We start from the raw sequence: 21097 nt of genomic DNA on the forward strand, positions 1-21097 counted from the left end.
CTCTAAATTCAAGCCCCAGTACACATTCACACAGATTTATCTTATCACACAGTGGAGGGATGATGGATAAAAATATCGTATGCTTCAAAATATGTAAAGGAATGTACTTTGAGTGTTCTTACTACAAAAAACTGTTGAACATTTGAATCATAATGTTACTTATCCTGACCATAATTTCCACAGTGTAGACATGCATTGAAACATTACTTTACCTACATAATTGTTGTTTATTAATTAGAAGAAAATAAAAGTACTTAAGACAAGAAAATGCCTATATAGAGTTCAGCAGAGCTCCTGAGTATAAGAAAAAAATTTTACTCAGAATTTTTACTTTGTAGCATGTATACTCAAACACAAATCCATTCAAACACAAATCTTGTAAAGAGGTTTCTTTGAAAACATTGTCTTCATTAAGATGACTTGGAAATAATGGGCTTATATCATTGTCTCCACTACCTACCCAGGCCTGTCTACATGCTGTAACTTTCATGCCCTAATAACACTAGCAGCTCATAGGATTAGCTCCGTACCTTGGCATAATACAGGCATCTCACACTGGCCGGCGCTGTGGACTGTTCTGACTAGATGGCCCATGTTTGTAGGCCAGGCCTAAGTTGATCAGTGACAATTTAAGAAAAGCATTTTTCAAATCATCACAGGCATTGTATGTTTGTGTAAACTTTTCTAGCCGGTCTCTAGTACCTGACAGTACTGTAATGGAGAAACCACAACATTGTCATATGAAAGGCTCACCTTTCCTAACTGTGGGCCCCCTCTGTTTGCAAGCCAGCAGCTGGGCTAGGGACTTCATAATCTAGCCACCTCTTGCATAATGAAGTTTACTCTAATGACATAAAAACTGGGCCATCTGCCTTGCTCTTTGACTTGTTGACTTCTGACTCAAGAAGATACAGATGGCTTTGGGAAGGACAGGTATTGGATATTTTAGTTGCGTGTTTTTAGACACTTAGTTCAAAGTTACCACTATTCTTCACAAAAGTACTCCCACCATCCATGTTAAAAGTAGGTGGTAACACCTTCTGTTACTTTAAAAAAAAAAAAAAAGGTAGAATCAGGTGGGACAGAGTGTGGCTTGCTAAGCTACCCGATGAGTCTCCTAAAGTCTTCACATTAGCAGAGGCAGGTTCTGACATCTTAGCTTTCACTCTTATTCGGTTAAGAGCAAGTAGATCCCAAGTTCTCCTCGCTATTCATTTACATAGTGGGAGGGTTGTCAGTGATAAATTTTTATTCCACTCCTGATAACTCTTTTCCAGAGCTTGTTTTTAAAAGCTTATTTCTACTGAGAAACATGCCTGTCTGGAGCTTTGTTGATAGTAAACCCAGCTACATGTACTAGAAGCTTTGCTGTGTTTGATGAGGCTATACAGATGTAAGACATGCCTACAAGAAAGCCTGATGCTGTGAGCCAAAGGCAGAAGCCTCTGTAGTATGGAAATGCCTTCTGCTAGACTGGGCTCATACTTAGGCATTTGACAAGCACATCTCTAACACTAATCACAGCTCCCTATGTAGGAGAGAATACATTTGGAGAAACTGTTGTAAAATTAGGCCAAGCCCAGCCATATTTGTGGCAATGCAGTCATGAAAAAGTAGGTATTAAATTTACATTTTTAAATGGCTTGTTTAAATAATTATAGTCAGTGTACAAGCAAGGTATATGTTCCAGAGAGCCTTCTTAAATGATGATTGTGTAGAACTAAGACAGCACTCAGATTTGTTTGTTTTGTTTTGTTTTGGATTCCAGGTTTTGCACGAACTCTGCATCCTTTACTCTCACTCATTGCCCCCCTGACACTCCCCTCCCCAAGCTGGTGTGCTACCACTTGTCCCACATGCCTTTTTTGTCTTTTTTCCCCCCCCCTGGTTGTCTTCCCAGGTTGGTTTCAAACCTCAGTCCTCAGCTCTCTAGCTTCAGTAGCTAGGATAACAGGTTTACCTCACTAGTGCCCAGCTCCTGTCAGTTTTGTATGGTCATTTCCAAACTTCCAGCCTACTGTGCTATTCACGTGCACTGACAGGGTTCAACAGATACATTCAAAGGTGATTTTCATAGTTTATGGTATTATATTGGTGAAAGGCCATTAGACGTGGGCAAGAAGAAACTTCGTCATGGCTGAGCACTCACTGTTTTATTATGTCAGGATTTCTTCTTTCAATTTCTTTCTAAAGAAGTGCTCCATGTTCTCCTAGGCTTCTAGGTTCCCTCCTCATCTGGTTGTTCTGAAGAACCATGCATGACATTTAATTCATGTGTCTTCATCCTCTTTATTATTGCAAATCCAAGAATTTTATTTCCGGTGCAGAATGTTACCATTTCCTGGCCTGACCTCAGTATGGTATTAGCTGGCCCCCTAATAAATATGTTAATATCTTATGAGCTTTGCAAATGAGACAATATTATTTGGTGACTTCCATCTTCATTCACAGAGCTACACTATCGTTAGACAGGTGATTTTCATGTGATATTGAATATTTTGGTTACTAGTGTAGAAGAAGACATAAAGATTTGTACCTGCCAGATTTGATCTCGGGACTTCATTTCTTTCATTGTTAATATCAGTATGAAGATAGTATATCAGTTTTGGAACTTCAGCTTCTGTGGGTTTATGTAGGTTTGTTTTGCTTCTTAGGAGACAAAAGTAACTGGCCCACACCCACTTGCAGTATTTTCACCAGTGTGTGAAAAGTTTGTCATGCCTGATGAGGGGTCCTTTCCTGCCTCAAGCCTGGTGATCTTTGTAAGTGAAAATATGGCCTCTCTGTTCCCACTCATTTAAGATTTTTTATATCCCTTTAAAAGCAAAATACGTATTTTGCAGTTTCTCAAAGCGTTTAACATATCTTGAAGATAAATGCTTACTTTCCAATCTTAGAGGGCACGATAGACACTTCTTTCCTTCCTCCTTTCCTCCCCCTCTTTTCCCCTCCTTCCTTCTCTCTTCCCCCCCCTCTCTCTCTTTCTCTCTTTCTCTCTCTTTCCTCCTCCTCCTTCTCCTCCTATCTTTCTGTGGTTGCAGAACTAAGGCTTGAACTCAGGGTCTTACTCTTGTTGGACTGTTATTCTACCACTTGAGCTATACCTGTAGCCCTGTTTTTTTGTTTGTGTCTGGTTTTGGTCTTTTTTTCTGAGTGTTTTTTTTTTTTTTTTTTTTTTTTTTGCAAGGTGGGGGGGTTGGACTCAGGGCCTGAGCACTGTCCTTGGGCTTTCTCAAGGCTAGAGCTCTACCACTTGAGCCTTAGCACCACTTCTGGCTTTTTTTTCTATGTATATGGTACCGAGGAATCGAACCTGGGTCTTCGTGCATGCTAGGCAAGCACTCTACCACTAGGCCAAACTCCCGGTCCCTTTCCTGAGTATGTTTGAGATAGATCTAGGAACTTTTCTACCTGGGCTGACCTTACACTGCAATCCCTCCCGTCTCAGCTGAGAAGCTGGGGTTACAGTGACCCCCAGCGCCTGGCCCAAATGACTTGTTCTAAAAGAAACCATGGTTTGGATTCTCTTGAACTTTGAACCCATCTCCTGGAGTTGGGACTTACTTTTCAGGAATCTCGCTTTGTGCAGTATCCTCCCTGCTCTGTGCTCATTGGAGGCCCATCTCATCCCTCCCTCAGTGCAGCCCCTGAAAGGAGTGCTTGTGAAGTCAGTGTAGAATTTTGCCCCCTTCTGGGTGATACTTGTCATCAGTTAATGAATATCATGTTTTAGTGCTTTAAGTGCAACATTTGATGCCTCTTGGATATTGTTACTTTATATAATGTGAAATACATTCTACTCTCTTCATGTTAATTAGGTTTGAAGCCATGCTTTCTTTCTAAATGTCCATTCCTAATCTGTCATAAAAATATGAATAATCGTGTGGTTACTAAGTACAGCAGCGCTGGTTATTTATTAATGAATTAGAAACTATATATACTACAGCTCTGAGTTCAAACCATAACATACTCACATCCTGAAATTGTTCTTGCCGATGGTAAAGAATTCGTTTTGCTCAAAAGAATATATTTGGCCACACTACTCCTTTTAGTTTTTATTGATGGTGTGTATGCATTCTTTCTTTTTTTTCTGTCTGATTTTTGTTTCAACAATATTATAATATTTTTATCTTCAAAATACTATTTAAATATCACTGAAAATACTTAACCATCCAATTCTCACCATTTACATGATTATGTGAGTTTGTTATCAATGAAACTAAACGTAGAATTGTAAAGCATTAGCTGTACATTGTGTCTGTATTCAAGTACGCTGTCAGGTAGGGTCAGATGGTCTGTTCACTAAGTAAAAATATAAAATGACTTTAAGAACTCGCTTGACTTGTTGAGTTGGCTGGCTGGGATATGATATGGAATTCCTTCTCCTAACAAGTATTCCTGTTCCATGCTTCAATTTATCTCCAAATTGGAATGAGTAGTATTTCTTGCTCTACCTAACTTATAGAAATGTGAGAATCAGCTATGCTGTTGAATTTGAAGGTATTTGGAAGAGATATGGGCACCTATGTTGGTAGGAGTGTGTCAGTTTCCATTTGTACATTCAGTAGATCATGATACCAATTCACATTTCCTGAGTGCTTGGGTCCTGCTAGGCCCTTTTCCACTTCCTTCACACATGTGAACCCACTGCTTTTTACCACCCTGCTCACTCACAGACAGAAAAGGACATTCCTCCCACAATCACACAGCCACGAGTGCCAGGGCCAGGATCTGAGCCAGTCTGGCTCCAGAGACATGCTGCTACTCGGCAGTCCTGTCTGCTAGGTTCTGAGGACAGCTGTGGAGTTTCCTACGATGCCAGGTGCTGAGGTCATCACCTACTTCAAGTCTAGTGTGGACCTGGTTCAGACTGAAAGGACATTATTCATGGTGTTGTGCAAATCTGATGGCATTGAGTTCATGTGTTACTATGATGCTTTCCTAACATCATCTGAGGTTTCATCAATTCCTAGAGAGAGGTTTTCTCTATATCTACTTGTAACATTTTGTTAGTGTGAACATTTTCCTCTAAAACTAATAATGATTCTTAAGTTTGCATGTTCCTGTCTTTTCATTAATGGTTAGTACATTAGTAGATTTTAGTAATACTATGCAAAATAGCGTAAGTCATAAAGCAAGTAATTAATGTTTGACCGTGTATGAAATCACTTTAGCCCTGTGTATTACCTGATAATGAGCAAAACTGTGGTAGAGAGATCAAGATTATTTTGTTTTTATTTTGAAAGGCCTACAGTATGCAGCCTTTCTTCAGGACAGCAACCCCAAACAAGGTGAACTAATTTTGTACTATGTTATTTTACTTTAATTCTGTTCTTTTATATATATATATATATATATATATAATGTATTTCTATCTTACTGGAGGCTAGCTTAGTTAACTCTTGCTAGATTTGTTTGTTAAAACCATACTGTCTTTACAATGCTTCTAGTTTGGAATTTTGTGCTAGTAAGTTTGCTTTTTTTTTTTTTTGGGCGGGGGGTGGGGTGGGCAGGCTTTGTCTAGTATAGATTAACTGCTTCTGGTAGGGTCCAGTGAAAATGCAACCTAATTTATAATGTGATTGAGTGCCAGTCAGGATCACGTTGCAAGTCATTTCTATTTACTAAAAGACATATGCAAGGGCTTTTGACACTACTAAATGTGCCTGTATCATTTGTACCTCAAATCAGTTTTTCCTGGACTCATAATCTAGTGGTTCTTGGACTTGAATCTTCCGTGTTTTGTATATTCAGAACAACTGTTGCTATGATTAAAAGAATGGATATATCTAAATATATAGAAGAACACATATCCACGTATTTCTGCACTTTGCTTCATTTAAGTTATGCTGCCATTTTTATAGTTGTTAGCAAAAGTTTGAGTCTAGAGTTAGGCACCCAGTTCCTATTTTCCTTTGTTTCCTAGGAGGACAGGAAAGGAGTGGAGGCAAAGAGGGGGGAGGACCAGCCAGAGAGCCTAGCTTTCTCGGTTTTGGTGGCCTAGTACCTGTATCTTTCTGATCATGTAAAGGCCATTTAATGTCCCCGATTGAAGTAACAAAGAGTGTGGCAATTTCTGTGGCTAATCATGAGTCCAGTATGAGCCTTTTAAATCTCTAAGATGTTTCTACACAGCTGTGGTGCTAAGAATCTGAATTGTACTGTTGCCAAGAGATCTGCTAATTAAAAATCAAATAAGGTGCCTTATTTCCATTGAAGCCTAATTTATGTTGGATTTTTTTTTTTAGATGAAAACTGAAATAGCTAAAATGTAATGTATTTGCCAACTAGCTGACATGGATATGCCAATGACTTATTTTAATTCAGCCAAGCACCACATGCATATATATGCTTTGTTTCTGTGGTGCCACTCGGTTGTGCAATCAGTGTTCCAAAACTGCAGTTCACCTGAATTGCTCCACCACAGTCAGCTTCTGGAGTCTGTGCACACACGTGTAGCACACACGTTACCAGGAATGGCCCTGGTACCGGAAGATCACCAATTTCTTAATGAGAAGCACATTGGAAAGTTGACATTCCTATGGGATTTGCTCTTTTGTCTTGGCCTTACCCCATGGCTCTGGGCATGGCCATTTTTTAACCCTTGAATGGTAGGGAATGATAGCACTCAGTGGTAGCCAAACACTACCTTTGAAATCTAGTTTCTAGACATCATTATTTCCTGAGTGCTACTTAGACATCCACGTATCGGAAGAGTAAGATTCAGGAAAACAAGAACACCGCTCGCCCCTGTGAACAGTGTAGGTGATGATACATGGAAAGAACATTGATGGCAGCACACACACGTGGCCTGCTGGGGCCCACTAGAATAGAATGGCCTTGCTCACTGTAATGGGGCTTTCTTTTTGCTCATTTGGTACCATGTCGACGAAAGAAGGTTGAGCGTTAACCCATCACGCTTAGGTAGATTTTACTAACAGCCAGGAGTGATGAAGAGCGAATCGCAGACTGAAGAACGCCTCCTAGCCTTCTTGCGTGTGTGGAAGTGGGGCTGGCGGTATCAGGAGGCGCGTGGCTGAGAGCGTGTGGAGAACATGTCTACCCACCAGTGGTCCTGTTCTTGGGTTACTGGAAAATCAGCCTCCTTTCCCTTTTTTTGCTTCTTGTGGCAAGTTCCTTTGGACAGGATGATGAAAGTTAGTTCCGCATTTTCAATTTATTTTCCAAATTCAGTAGAACTTGAACATTGGGTTTCTTTTCTGTGAGCATCAGTTCCGTGGGTGCGAAGGTAGATGAGTGATTGGCCCCACTTTTAGCATTCTCTCCAGCCTCATTGTGTGCAAGTACTTACTGGAGGGATTTTACAAAAACAGAACAAAACAGTAAGGTTGATTTGGTATATTCAGTTTATTAAAGAAATTATTCCTTAGATCACATTTTACAATGAAAGGTAATTTAGAAGTGGATTGGCTTTGGACTTACTACATTTGGGATTGTTTTGCAATGAGATTGTTGTAAGATCTGAGTGTTAATACTGTTTAGGAAAGAATTTAAATTTTAAAGAAGTGAATTTCTAGGTAATTTTCCTCTTGTTTTAACAGTGAATGTTTAAAATTGTGTATAATGCCTAACTTCTGATGGACTTTAGTTTCAATTTTGTTCTTAGTCATTGAGATGTCGACAAAATGTCATACGAAATTATTTTGTATTTTTTGTAGGACTGGGAAACAGAAAATCATGACTGGTATTGTTTTGAATGCCATTTGCCTGGAGAGGTGTTGATATGTGACCTGTGTTTTCGTGTGTATCATTCCAAGTGTTTGTCTGATGAGTTCAGGCTTAGAGACAGCAGTAGTCACTGGCAGTGCCCAGTTTGCAGGGTGAGTACCTACGAGCTTTCCTGTGCTGTCAGGGGGTTGAAATGAATGACTCATAGCTTCCCTGAGGTCTCCCAGGTGGTCTTGGCAGGTGAATGGGTGAAGTGGTGGCGGGCGGGGGGTGTCTGCTGGACTGATGGCCGGTGAACACAGGGCACTCATATGTGGACATCACAAAACACGTGCCTTACTCCAGGGTTCAGTCACGCAAAACAACACTCCCTTCGGTACCTTACACCTGTCTTCTAGATGACGGGACAACTTTAGTGGGTGGCCCTTCAAAATGAAAATGATGTCATACCAAGATCGATTCAATAATCACTTGATAATAATCTGCACAATGGATGCTGCTCAGAAATGGCATTAGCCAAAGGCACATTGTTGGGTCTCATTTTATGCTTATGTAATAATGGTGCCTCTGGATTTTTTTTTTCTGTCATTAGGAGATAGTTTGTTTTTGGCTTTGTATTTCATTTGGAGGGTGGAGGGATGGGATAATTGGGTATCAACAATTCTAATTGTTTAAAATGAATTGTGTGGCAGGCAAAATAGGTACTTTACATAATTCTTCTGTGCATTTTCCCCGTTGAAGAATGTACGGACTGTGATGGTTGGTTTCTGAATGTTATGTGGCTGTGTACACGAATAGTGTGTGATGAATAAATTACATTCCACACTCATGGAGATGAAGTACAGAATTTTTTTGATGGCAGCCACTTTGATTTGCACTCACTATTTTTGAAGGTCTTAGTTGGAGTCTTTCACATTGTCCGGACTTATGCATGAGTTCAGTTTGCGATTATATTTTGTAATACTTGAGTAATTTAAATGTTCATTGAATCTTCCAGTTTTTTCCACCACGTTTCCTCTTTGACGTTAGTCAGAAATTTCCTGCCAACAGAATGAGCAAGGGCTAGGAGCGTTCTGGTCTTTTTGGTTACTGTGGCTTTTTATATTTATTGTCTGTGTTAACTGAATCTTATCAACACTCACGTGCATATTGAAGTGGCAGACAAAAGAGGGTTGGGATAGTATTAAATTATTGTTTTATGGTCTGCCTAAACCAGATCAGTGATCATGGTAAATCTGTGAGTGGGAATCCGAAAGCTGTGGTTCTCATGTCTACAGAAATTTAGTGTAAACAGTCTGAGTAGCCACAAGTTTGAACAACACAGCTGCATTAATACTCATATTTTATTCTCATGCGTTTGGCCTGTACATTGTCAAAGCAAATGTGTACTTATTGTTTTCTGTTAAATATCTGCACTAGGGGAATTGAAAAATTTGATGGGATCTTAAGAGTTAGAGAGCATTGAGTTGATAACCATACAGAAGGGGAAGGTCAAGATGGCATTATAATGAGGCCTAGGACTGGGTGACAGGTCCCAGTACACTTGTCTGTGCCACCACAGCCTTGTCACAAATAATGTGTATGCCCAAGTTCCTAGTATGAAGTAAAATTAAGACACTGGGACATTAAGTAGTTGTTCAAAGGGAGTTTGTTCTTTTCCTTCTTTCCTTCTTTCCATCTTCCCCTCCTTCCCTCCCTTCCTCCCTCCCTCTCTCTTACCTTCCTTCCTTCTTTGCTTCCTTCCTTTTTTTTGCCAGTCTTGGGACTTGAACTCAGGGCCTGGGCAGTATTCTTGGGCATTTTCAAGGCTAGTACTCTACCACTTGAGCCACAGCACCACTTCCAGCTTTTTCTATGTAAATGGTACCGAGGAATTGAAACCAGCTTCATGCATGCTAGGCAAGCACTCTATCACTAGGCCATGCCCCCAGCCCCCAAGTAAGTGCTTTTCTAATACTTACGGTGGTCAGGACTAGTCCTCCAACTGCTGGTTCTTTGCAATGTTGAGTCACTCAGGAGACTCTCTCTGCCCAGCCACCTTCTATGTCACCTCACTGAATGCAAGGTTAGCAGCTTGAACTCATACGTCGGAGTCTCTCAGAACATATGGGACGATAATAATATGCATTTGTTTTCAAAACCCATTTTACAGATTTTCATTCTAAGTCTCAAGAATCATGTAGCCCCGACAATAGATTTTATTTATTTTAGTATTTTTTAAAATATTGGGGTTTGATCCCAGGACCCCTCACTCACTAGGCAGGTAGGTCCTCCACCCCTGCACCACTCCTCCAGACATTTTCTTCCCTTTACTTGGTCTCATGTGAGCTGACGCTCCAGCCTGTGCCTCTCCTTCAGGGACAGGACAAGAAGCCTGTGCCACCACAGGCCCTGTTCATTTGCTGAGATAAATAGGTCTTGTGAACTTTTTGTCCACCCAAGACTCAGACCCTAGTCCTCCTGGTCTCCCCCTCTTGCACACTGAGATTCTACGTGTGAAACATTACATGAGACCCTGGTCCACCACATCTGCCTTTCTCACAAAGAAGTGATGCTTTGCAGACCCCAAGTTCTGTATGTCTGTGTGTGTTGGTGTGTCTTAGTCCTGGGGCTGGAACTCAGGGCCACTCCTCAAGGCTCTACCATTTGAGCCACCGCTCCACTTCTGGCTCTTTTTAACTGGTTAATTGGAGATCAGAGTCTCAAGGACTTTCGTGCCCAGGCTAGCTTAGAATCAGAATCCTCAGATCTCAGCCTTCTGAGTGGTTAGGGTTAGCTAACCTGGGGCCTGGCTACCAAGGTGGGTTTTGTTTTTGAAAAATAGCCTATGGATATCTGATGGTTTCTGCTTTGGAAAGCGATTCATAAAGTCCAGGTTTGCACTCTCACTACTGAGATCTCACTAATTTACCAAAAGATTTGAAAGTTTTTTTTCCTAAAACATTGCCTATAAAATGTAATAATAAAAGCACACTTCCTAGAAATCTCACTGTATACTAGGTTGATAGAATTATGACTTATCCTTGTGTTCGTGTGTATGTGTGTGCGTGTGTGTGTGTGTGGTTAATATACATTTGGGGTGCAGCTCCTCTGTTTCTACACAGGTGTCTTTGGTATCTTCCCTGTCCCCTGCTCCCCTCAAGGTTAAGGTCAGGCAGTAGCCTAGATGACCAGCTCCACACAGATGCCAGTTTCCATTGTTCCCGCCAGTTCCGTCTCCACAAATGTGAACTTGATAATTTCCTTTAGTTGGAATTGTATTGGCTAAAAATTTTCCAGGATAGCCAGTTTGTGAAAACTGATGTTATTTACATCACCGAAGTACCCGGAACAGCCCTCTTGTTATTTAAAAAGCAAGAATTCAGGTGCACTATTCCCTGGAGGACCACTGGGCGGGTTGAGTCCACTGAAGCGGGGTTCTTACAATTACAAGATGTATGTGGTTATGAGTCCTTTATGAAGTTACTCCTGCTGACACTGCTCTGGAGGGGAAAAGTGGCTATCTCATTTTAATTTCGTTTCCTGTTCACACATGGTTTCCCAGTTAGAGTCAATTTGTCCCTTGTACACACAGAGCTGGGCCTGTGTGTATGCGCCGGTCTGGTCATGTGTACGTGATCAGGTACTCACATTGTGTACACACGTCCATGCGTGCCTGCATGTATAGTCCTGTGTTTGGTTATATGTACTTGTGCCCGTGTGAACATGTGTGCATGCGTGTGTGGGGCTGTGTGTGGAATCACACACTGGAGGGAACACATGTGGGCACGCATGTGTCTGTGTGGTCACGTGTGTCCACAGTGTGCACTGTGCACTCTCAAGTGCACTGCCTGGGAGCTGCTGTTCCCAGGACTGTTTAATGGACACCCCAGGTGTCGGGTGAGGTGGCCTGTCATTCAGAACCCTGCACCCCTGTAGCACATTGCCCACCCCAGCAGGGCTGTCTGCCTGCCCTGCAGTGGAGCAGGCGGGCCCGCTGAGAGCCTCCTCCCGAGAGCCTCCCACAGCATACAGCACAGGCAGGCAGTATTCATGGTCCACGGGCCTTTCCGCCCCCCCCCCCCCCCAACGGCAGCACCTTCTGGGTACAGTGCTAGTGTCACAGGAGTGCCAGCCTGATGACACTGGTCTCACCCTCAGACTGTGAGGGTTCTGGCAGAGTTGCCTACCCCCCGCCTGTCTGGTCCTGAGTGGCCACAGCAGGTCCTGCCTGCACAGTTAATGGCTAGGATGTCTGGCTGCATTGCCTTTTCTGAGACCTAAAACCTCAGAGAAAGCAATCACGCAAACAAGCAAGGAATAATACAACTCAGACAAAGCTGTTGGGACTGTCCCACAGCAGTGGAGACCATGTGGCCCTCATGCCTGTGCTCCTCACATCAGTGGGTTTAGTTCTCAGGAGTTAGAGGTGTGGCTATATCCATTGAAACTCAGGTGCGTGCCCTTTGATGAGTGTGCTGTGGCTGTCATCAGAAGTGTGTTGGTCTGCCTCTGGGTCTGAGTCACACAGAAAGTCAGTAGCAGAAAGATATTGGCGGTCAGTTTGCTTTCTGTACCTGGGCCTCAGAAATGGAATACTGCGCCTCTATAATTTCTGTGGAGAGTTTTATCTATAATTGTTGGTGATAGAACAGTTTTACCACACTTTATATCATCTAGCAGACTTTGACACTTCACACTCCATTTGTGACATACAAACACAGGCATATCTAATTAACAGTTTTTAAGTGAATCAGTGTGAGTCACAAAAGATAAAGTACGTTCTTAATGGAATGGATATGAATATACATATCCCGTTATGCCTTTACAAATTTGTTTTGGCTACACTTCCAATCTTCCAGTCCTTGTTTGCGTTAGTATTTTCCAGGTAGGGCCTCAGGTTTTTCTCCCAGGCTGACTTGGAACCAGACCTGTCCTACCCATGCCTCTGGAGTAGCCAGGACCACAGGTGTGTGCTGTGACTGACGTTTCACCCAGGCTGTTTCGGACCCACCCTCCTCCTGGTGTCTGCCTCTGGTAGCTAGGCGGTCCCATGGGGTCCTTCCAGCTCACCCATGCTGACAGAGCTGTTGATAAAAATGTTCACTGCTACTGAACCTCTTTAAATACAGCCACGGGACAGGTTTTTACAGGAAACTTCGTTCTTTAAAATTAGTAAAGCAATCTATGAGGAACAATTAACCTTTTTTCCAGCCCTAGGCCTTGAACTCAGGGCCTGAGCACTGTCCTTGGGCTTTCTCAAGGCTAGAGCTCGACCACTTGTGCCACAGCACCACTTCTGGCTTTTTCTGTGTATGTGGTATTGAGGAATTGAACTTGGGACATCGTGCATGCTGGGCAAGCACTCTACCACTAGGCCAAACTCCCGGCCAGTTCATATCATTTTTATACAAAGTACAAAGTTGATATGAAGAAGATAAGTCTGATCTGGACACTTTGATAATATGTTTTCTCATCAGAGAATGGAGCCTGGAAACAAGCCCATGGGAGAACCATTTCTCCCCCCAACCCCCCAACTGTGAAGCCTTTGAGATTGTTACCTGGTCTAGAAAACTCTTCCCATCCCCCTCTCCTGAGGAGCACACAAGATCTCATGGTTCACACACTGTGTCTCTGTGATGACGTTAGCAATACCATGATCAGGGCTGTGTGGAATGTTTGCTGGGTACTGTAGTTGGTCCTGGAGGAAGTAACATTGGAGCAGTTTCTATAGCAGGATGGCTGTGACTTTTAATTAGATAGATAGCAAGTCACTCATTGTCTTTCAGTGTTTGTGTGCTCAGCGCCTTCTAGTGTCTCTGCAGTATAAGATGAATGGTTGCGGGGGCGGGGGTGGAAAGTTAAAGAGCAAGCAGTACTGCATCCGACAGAAGCACTGATATAATATCCAGAAAGGAATGGAAACTTTGGAGGAATACATTCTGCCTTCATCTATCCAGTCCCCCCTTCCCCTCCCTTTTTTTATACTATTGTTGTATAAACAACACAACAAGGGAAGCCAAAGTAGACACAAATCTGGAGCTGCGAACTGGAGGCTCATGCCATCGTGAGAGCCCAGGCAGGAAGGGCTATGAGACACATCTCTGCTAACCTACCAGAACTGGAGCTAGCGCTCAAATGGTAGCTGCTATTTTAGAAGTGTGTGACTCTGAAGGTCTAGTAGATTGGGAAATACTCTGGGGTTTGGAGCCTGTAGAATTATTGAGGTCTAGAGATGTTTTATCACTCGGTTCTGGGCACTTCCGAGCGGTTCATGATCTCAGTCAAAACTTGCTGGCTGACTTCCATTAGATATGGAAAGCCTGACTTAAAACCAGTGGAGGTAGAGGCAGCTGCAGGACAATGGTAATTCTGCAGGACTGACTGACTTGCCAGAGAGGGATGGGGGTAGGATCTTATTTGCCAATATAGTCCAAGAACCTACCAAATATTTTTTTTTTTGTCCTAGGGCTTGAACTCAGGGCCTGGGCACTATCCTTGGACTTTCTCAAGTTTAGCGCTCTACCACTGGAGCCACAGCACCACTTCGGTCTTTTTCTGTGTATGTGGTACCATGGAATTGAACTCAGGGCTCTGTGCATGCTAGGCACACACTAGGCCTAACTCCCTACCAAATATTCTTAATAGCTTGATCTAACTTTTACCTGGAAGAAGGCATGTTTATAATAAGTTAGAGGAGTTTTTAAGACATAGTTGTTTCCAGTCAGGTTAGGAAATGGTCAGAGAGAAGGGCAGTGCCTCACTGCTGTAGATTTGGGACAGGGTTGTGTGGATGGAGGTGGTCAGCGAGATCACCACGTGACCTTTACCCTCCCACACATACAGAAGGGTCTGGTCAGGTGTTCTGACACTGGGAGTAGATGGCTAGTGCTCTTTTTCTGATCTTGTAGGTAAGAGATGGCCAGTCCTTGCCAGTTCTGAGGGTAAAAAGGACTGAATGTAGGTATATTTTTAGAAAATTATTTTCATTACTGGGATTCTTGTGTCTCGGTGGTTTGGAGTTAAGAATACAGGACTGGTCACACATTTACTCACTACTCTCAAAATCACCTTGTGATTTCTTTGTTATTCAAGACCGTTTTAAGGTCTTGGTTTCCATAACAGCATAGACAATTTCTGTGTAGGTCAAGTTCACTTAGATACTCTTGTATTCTGTGACTGTAGTTTTGGAAGAGGTTTTGGAGCTTAGGAAATCTTATTAATTCCTAAAACAGCATAGGAAATTTGGTGTTTCTCAGATAGGATCTACAGTCATCAACACAGAGTTAGGTGTAAGAAACTGTTCTTACTTATATCTCGGGAGCACCCCCATTTCCTCTCTCCTTCCCCTTCTCATTTATTCTCTCTCTCTCTTTTTCTCTCTCTCTCTCTCTCTGTCTCTCTCTCTCTTTTTCTCTCTCTCTCTCTTCTCTCTTCTCTCTGTTTTTTGCAGTACTTGAGTAGTTAGGAATATAAGTATTGAGCTAACTCTGTGAAATAATGTTCTAGTCTGCAGTGAGGCTAGGACCACTTCTGTGAACCAGGTATTGTACCAGACCATCCCAAAAGAACATTGAAAGAAATTACCATAGGCCCTCCTTCCACAGAGCTCAGAGCCCCCTAACAGCGGGGTTTGCATCTTTAAAATTCAAGAGAGAAATAATTTTGTACCATGGAAAAATGAAAGAAATTCATAGGTCAGTTTCCAAAAATGTGATAACAATCATATGTTCATGTAACACAGAAATTATTTATACTACAATAGAAAGGTAGCTGAGAAAAGAGATTGGCAGTGTGGTCCCAAAGCCTAAGATAAACTTTTCATCTGGCTCTTTGAAAAAGCTGTTGGCCTCTTGTTCAGCCTGTGGTGGAACCTTTGAGTATTGGATGTTTGCAATCCGTGTCCAGTTTAATCACAGGCACTCAAGCAAGGTGAACTATAATAGTATAAGTATCTGCCTATAAAAAAAAAAAAGGCCACCTGGATTTTTTCAGTTTTTCCTTTTGGCTATTTACCGAGTGTATTGAAGTGACAGTAATTTCCACAAGTCCATTCTCTGACAAAGTATGTCACTATAGAAAGCTGAGCCCCCTAGGAAAAATTAAATTGAAACTAATCAAGAGGCTTATTATTGAATGTTCTTTCAAACCTTGAACATTGCTGGACATCGTTACTAAGAAGCAGTAAGCTTTGACAGGGCCAACAGTTGCTAGTAGAGTCTCTCAGTCAGATAACACTCCAGGTGCCTGAGGATGGGGAAGGGACCCAGCTCATGTTTTGGCTGGTGTTTCTTCTGGGGTCGCCAGGTCTGACGCAGCCCAGCAATTACCCATAGCTGACTTGAGAATCCATTGGTGAAGGAGAGAGTGGGATTTTCTGTTCCGTCTACAGAAGGGCAACACGGCAGTTGTCTGTAACTGACTTAGAACATCTTAGCTTAGATGTGGCTACCACATCAGCTATGTGGCTATTCTCATTTTAAAATCATTGCCACAACCTTTGACGCCAGCATACAGCCGTGAGAATGAACAGATGCCAGTACCTACTGGGCTTTGTTACGGTGGGTTTTGACTTGAATGCCGTTACAGAGGACACTCATGCCTGAGCCGCCTGAGCCGCACAGGTTAAGTTATGGGACCTTGGCTGTTTACCTTCTGACCTTTGCAGGATCCATCTGCTGAAAGCAGTACTTACTGTAGAAACTCCGCCTTGGCTTCTGTGGGATTTAGTGACTTTCTCTCGAGTTGTTTCAATGCTGTGCTTTGGTTGACAGCCCTCCTTGATCACATGCCCACACAGGGCTGTTCTAGGGTGTGTTGCCTAAGAAATCACCATATGTGAAAGACTAAATCTGTAAATTATAACCAGAAAGAAAACCCTACATTTCTTAATTATGAAAGCAGTTTACGGCAAACATTTGTTCCTTGGATTTGTTGAGAGAGTCTGGCTTCAGTAGCCCACGCTTATCATCTGAACTACTGAGGAGGAAGAGATCAGAAAGATTAGAATTCAAGGCCAGCCTGGACAGGGATAGTTAAGAGATGCCCTGCCTCAGTGCAAAAAGCTGGATGAGGTGGTTCTTGCCTGTTACCCCCGCTACACCGAAGGTGCAAATAGAATTCAATCCAGACTGTTCTAGGGGAGAAAACTGCCAAAAGAACTAGGGGTATGCCCCAAATAGTGCAGCCCCTACCTTTAAGCTGAAGGATTTGAGATCAAATCACAGTGCAGGTTCTTCAGGTTTTCTTTGTCATATATGGAAGAGAGCTTCTTTATTTGTAGTCAGAAAAGATGGTTGTGGCTGCAAGTGAAAAATAAAAGTAAGCAAAGAATAGAGATGCTTTCAACAGAAGATTGTCCTCTTTGAGATCCTCTGTTTCAGTCCTTTGACAGTCAGAACCATGGTGGTCTCTGACCAGAATTACTGAAAAGAACCAACAGTCTCCGAAAATACAACCATCACAACGTTTCTGTGCCAGACCAGGGCTTGAACTCACGGCCTCATGCCCTTGCTCAGCATTCCTCTTCACAGCTGGCTCTTCACCACTTGAGCCATGCTGCCAGTCGGCATGTTGCTGGTTAATTGGAAATAAGAGTCTCTCAGACTTGCCTGGCCGGCTTTAAACCCTGATCCTCAGATCCTCTTGAGTAGTTAGGATTGTAGGCTTGTCCCAGTTTTCCACAGTAAAGTGGTGATGAATGGGAAACAAATGTGGGTGGGCCTCAGAGCACTTGAACAGTGCTCGTGAAGCCTCCCCGCCTCCCGCTTTCTCAGTGCCGTGGTGCAGCCCCCATCCCCACCGCCTCTCAGCGTGTGCCCTCGCGTGTCTGCGGGTTGGCGGCCTCCTCTGACTCTGGGTGGGGCAGGGGTTCTCAGATGCCTATGACTATTCAAACTGTCGGTACCCAGGCCCATCCTTCTGCCAATGGTGTCAGACAATGAAGTGGCACCACAGTGGGGTTTTTCTGCAGAGGAGAAACCTCCCAGTGTACCTCTACTGGAGCGTATCCCCCAGCTAACTCCAGCCCCCGCTGCCCCCGCTGTGCCTAGGCAGGCGAGTGTGCCTGTTCCAGTCTTAGGTCAGTGGTCTCGTGGCTGGATGTGCATCTGAGGGTGCCTTGCTAAAGGAGGAGGACAAGCTTTCCTTGGAGTCGCCTGTGAATTGAGGCATTGTGCCTGGTTTTCAGCAGGTGAAGCTAAGGAGGGTGGACGGATCCTATCCAGATAGCTATTTCCTCTCACAGTTGGTTGAAATTGTTTTTTCAGACTCAGATCCTTTCTTTTCAGTTGTACCTAGAAGGAACTACTGCGGAGACCAAGTTCTAAGTCAACTTAAGATGCGAAAATCAGATTCTTATCTGATGCTTTTTACGAAAAATCATAGATTTTTTTTTTTTGCCAGTCCTGGTCTTGAGCTCAGGCCCTGAGTACTGTCCTTGGACTTTCTCAAGGCTAGAGCTCTACCACTTGAGCCTCAGCACCACCTCTAGCTTTTTCTATGTATGTGGTAGTGAGGAATTGAACCCTGGTCTTTGTGCATGCTAGGTAAGCACTCTACCACTAGGCCAAACTCCCAGCAAAAATCATGGCTGTTTTTATGAAAGTAAAACTCAGCATGAACTCTAAGCGTTCATAACTCCTCACATAAATGGCCAAAGTATATTACCAGCTCACTAAAGCTGTTGTAAACAGCTTTAAAGCTGTAAAGCAAGGGTGGTGGGAGCATGTGATGCCCACGATTGCAGATCCAATGAGCAGGCCCTAGTGGAGACTTCCGGTGAACCCGAGCACAGTGGTGCCCAGATTGTCAGAGCAAACCCAGTAAAGTGTGCAGTTTCCCTGCCTGTTGCAAACCATTCCCATATTTGTCCGCTCACTTCTGAGGCGGCGTCTCCTCGGGATGTGTTGACTGGAGTGACGCTCACATGAGCCTTTTCCCCATAGAGGAACCTTGGATTCGTTTATTCTGCAGTGCTCTAGAATCAGTCCAGCCTAGATAAAAACTAACAGTGCGAACGAGGTCGTAAGCTTGTATGTGGGGTACAGAAAATGGAAACAGTCTTGTGCATAGATGAGATGAGGGTGAGGTAAGAAATGGCCCCGGGGCTAAGCCACTCATTGCCCAGCTGAGCTGGGTTAATCGGAGGAAGGTAGAGAGGGGGATTCTCCTGCCATGATTAATTCATTAATTGACAAGGGCAGGGCACAATACTTAGGAACATTGGATTGATTCTCTTTTAACATTAGCTACCATTTGTATACTTCCTCTAAATGACAATAACAGACCATAATAACCCCACTGCTACAAGATGTCTAGCCCAGGGTTGGTTGCTCTGATAATCTGAACTTACACTAATTGATCGTTTAGTGCTGAGATTGATAGCTTGGATTCCACGGTGCTAATCGGGTACCCAAGGGTTGTTAGAGCTGACATTGCTAGAAGCATTTGTTTTCATTTTCCCCTCCTTTCCAAAAAGGAGGAATTCTTGTTTCCTAAGTGCCAAGAAAACAGCAGCTGTCCCTGTCCCTCTGGCTTTTTATCTCCATGTCTGAAAGCTCATCAGACACAGACTTGGTGTGGAGAGATGGCAGGCCGGTGAGGTGGCTGTGCAGAGTACAGAGATACCGTGCTGCCTCTCGTCTCAGGAACCTCGTCAAAAGTAGCACCGGGTACACATAGGACCATGCTGTGCACACATGTGAAAAACAAATGTTTTAAAACACTTCTACCCTGTTTATTTTGTCCATCAACATTTTTTTATTAAAAAAATAATAAAGTCTTGTTCACCCAGGCTGCTGCAGAAACTTCCTGAGCTCCCTATGTGCTTTAAAGTTTCCATGTGTCTATAAGCATATGGCCAGATAGTGTGTGTGTGAGTGACTCCACTTCGTTCATTCCCCCCTTAATGTGGCTATGTTAAGCATTTGAAATTCAGCTAACTTCATTTGTTTCTGTTTGAGGAAAAATGGGGGAAGGAGAGGAGAGAGGGAAAGCATGAGAAAGAAAAAAATGAGAGAGAATAAATAAGAGAATTCTCAAGCAAAATTATCTCTTTTCCCCAAAGCCTATGAACCTTGGGTCCAGAGTATCACTGAATTTGACACTCAACAGCTCTGCCACTGGCACTCACCCATCCAAGCCACCCAAGGAATTGACCAAGCAGATAGTACGACAGCTCCCCAGTCCATCTTCCTAGCGCAGGTGTCCAGAAGGGATGTCGGGCTACATTTGAAAATAGTTCCACCTTGGTCTGTGGTGTAGGTCTGCCACATGACTGGCATGGGTTTAGAGGTTGTGCACATAGGTCATAAAACACCTGAAGAGACAGCATAGTCTCTGGGCACCAGAGAACCCATAGGGGAAGGGCAAATGGCAGAAAGCCAGCACCTTAAATGTGAAAAAGAGCACCTGTGCACACCTGTAATCTTAGCACTGGGGAGCTGAGGTGGGTAGGGGCAGGGAGGGGGGAGGGGGGCCAGGACTTTGAGGCAAGCCTGTACTCTAGAGCAAGAGTCCATCTCGAGAAGCCAGAGGGGAATGGAAAGAAAAATATGAGATAAAGGTTTTCAGTAAAATGGCCTGCTGCTCTGTTCAGCTATCTCAATGTTGTATGTGCTCACTGACACCCTTCCTAAAAATCCTTTCATGTGAGGGATATGTTCTTTCCTCTGTATTGAAGTGGTTTTCTATGTACAAGTAAAGATAGTGCTGGGCAGAAACTCCTAATCTAGGGACTTGTAAGAGTTAACACATCAGTCCATTAAATGGTGGTTAAGCCTCTAGCACCTCGGCATGCAGCTTTGATGGCCTCCTGGGTCCACGTTTTGCTGTGGCCTTCAGCCCACTGCACTGTTGACCTTGACTGTGTGACTGGGGCTCGTTTCCTAGCTGAAGATAGAACTGATTTATTTCCTTCAAGTTAGATTTTTTCCAAGAGATTAAAGGGGCACCCTAATTAGCTTGTAGGCCAGACTAGTAGAAATATGAACCATTACTGAATAGATTCGTAATATTTCAAAATATATGTTAGTATATAGCTGTACTATGCATAATTCATGTCACATGGGTTTTTAAAATAACCTTTTAAACAATGAATATTGTTATGTTAAAATTCCCTGTCCAATATGGCTAACTTAAGCTGGTCCTTAAATGACTTTAAGTCACTGATCTTTTGTAAAATGAGTGCTTCTCCATTATACTTATTTGTTTTTTAATCTAAATACTATGTGAAGTTTAAAATACCAAGAAAAAGAAGCTATCATTGTGTGCATCATCACATTTTTAGCTCCTGCTTCCTAACTACTTCTGTTAAGCCAATGTTGAAAACGGTGCACCTTTTAGTAACCATCTTGGCATAAGATAATCGATGTATTTTTTTACATGATATGAGCCTACACGTGATCAGACTATATGTGTGTCCTCTTCT

General features: G+C 43.0%; 1 protein-coding gene across 9 annotated transcripts in view; it reads left to right on the plus strand.

Moving 5' to 3' along the window:
• The window catches only part of Zmynd11 (zinc finger MYND-type containing 11), a 75979-nt gene that overhangs the window by 45118 nt on the left and 9764 nt on the right, over positions 1–21097 (plus strand). For 5 of the 9 annotated variants that reach the window (XM_090318786.1, XM_090318785.1, XM_090318790.1 and 2 more), the window contains 2 exons: positions 5247–5291; positions 7680–7841. The exons of 1 other annotated variant lie outside the window; for it this stretch is intronic. In XM_090318786.1, coding sequence (XP_090174912.1) covers positions 5247–5291; positions 7680–7841 — 207 coding nt within the window. Of the gene's footprint in view, positions 1–5246; positions 5292–7679; positions 7842–16068; positions 16293–21097 lie in introns of those variants that run through there. 3 more of the 9 variants (XM_090318787.1, XM_090318792.1, XM_090318793.1) reach the window with 3 other exon arrangements.

This window comes from Megascapheus bottae, chromosome 26 (assembly GCF_031878675.1).
Source record: "Megascapheus bottae isolate mThoBot1 chromosome 26, mThoBot2.hap1, whole genome shotgun sequence".
NCBI lineage: Eukaryota > Metazoa > Chordata > Mammalia > Rodentia > Geomyidae > Megascapheus > Megascapheus bottae.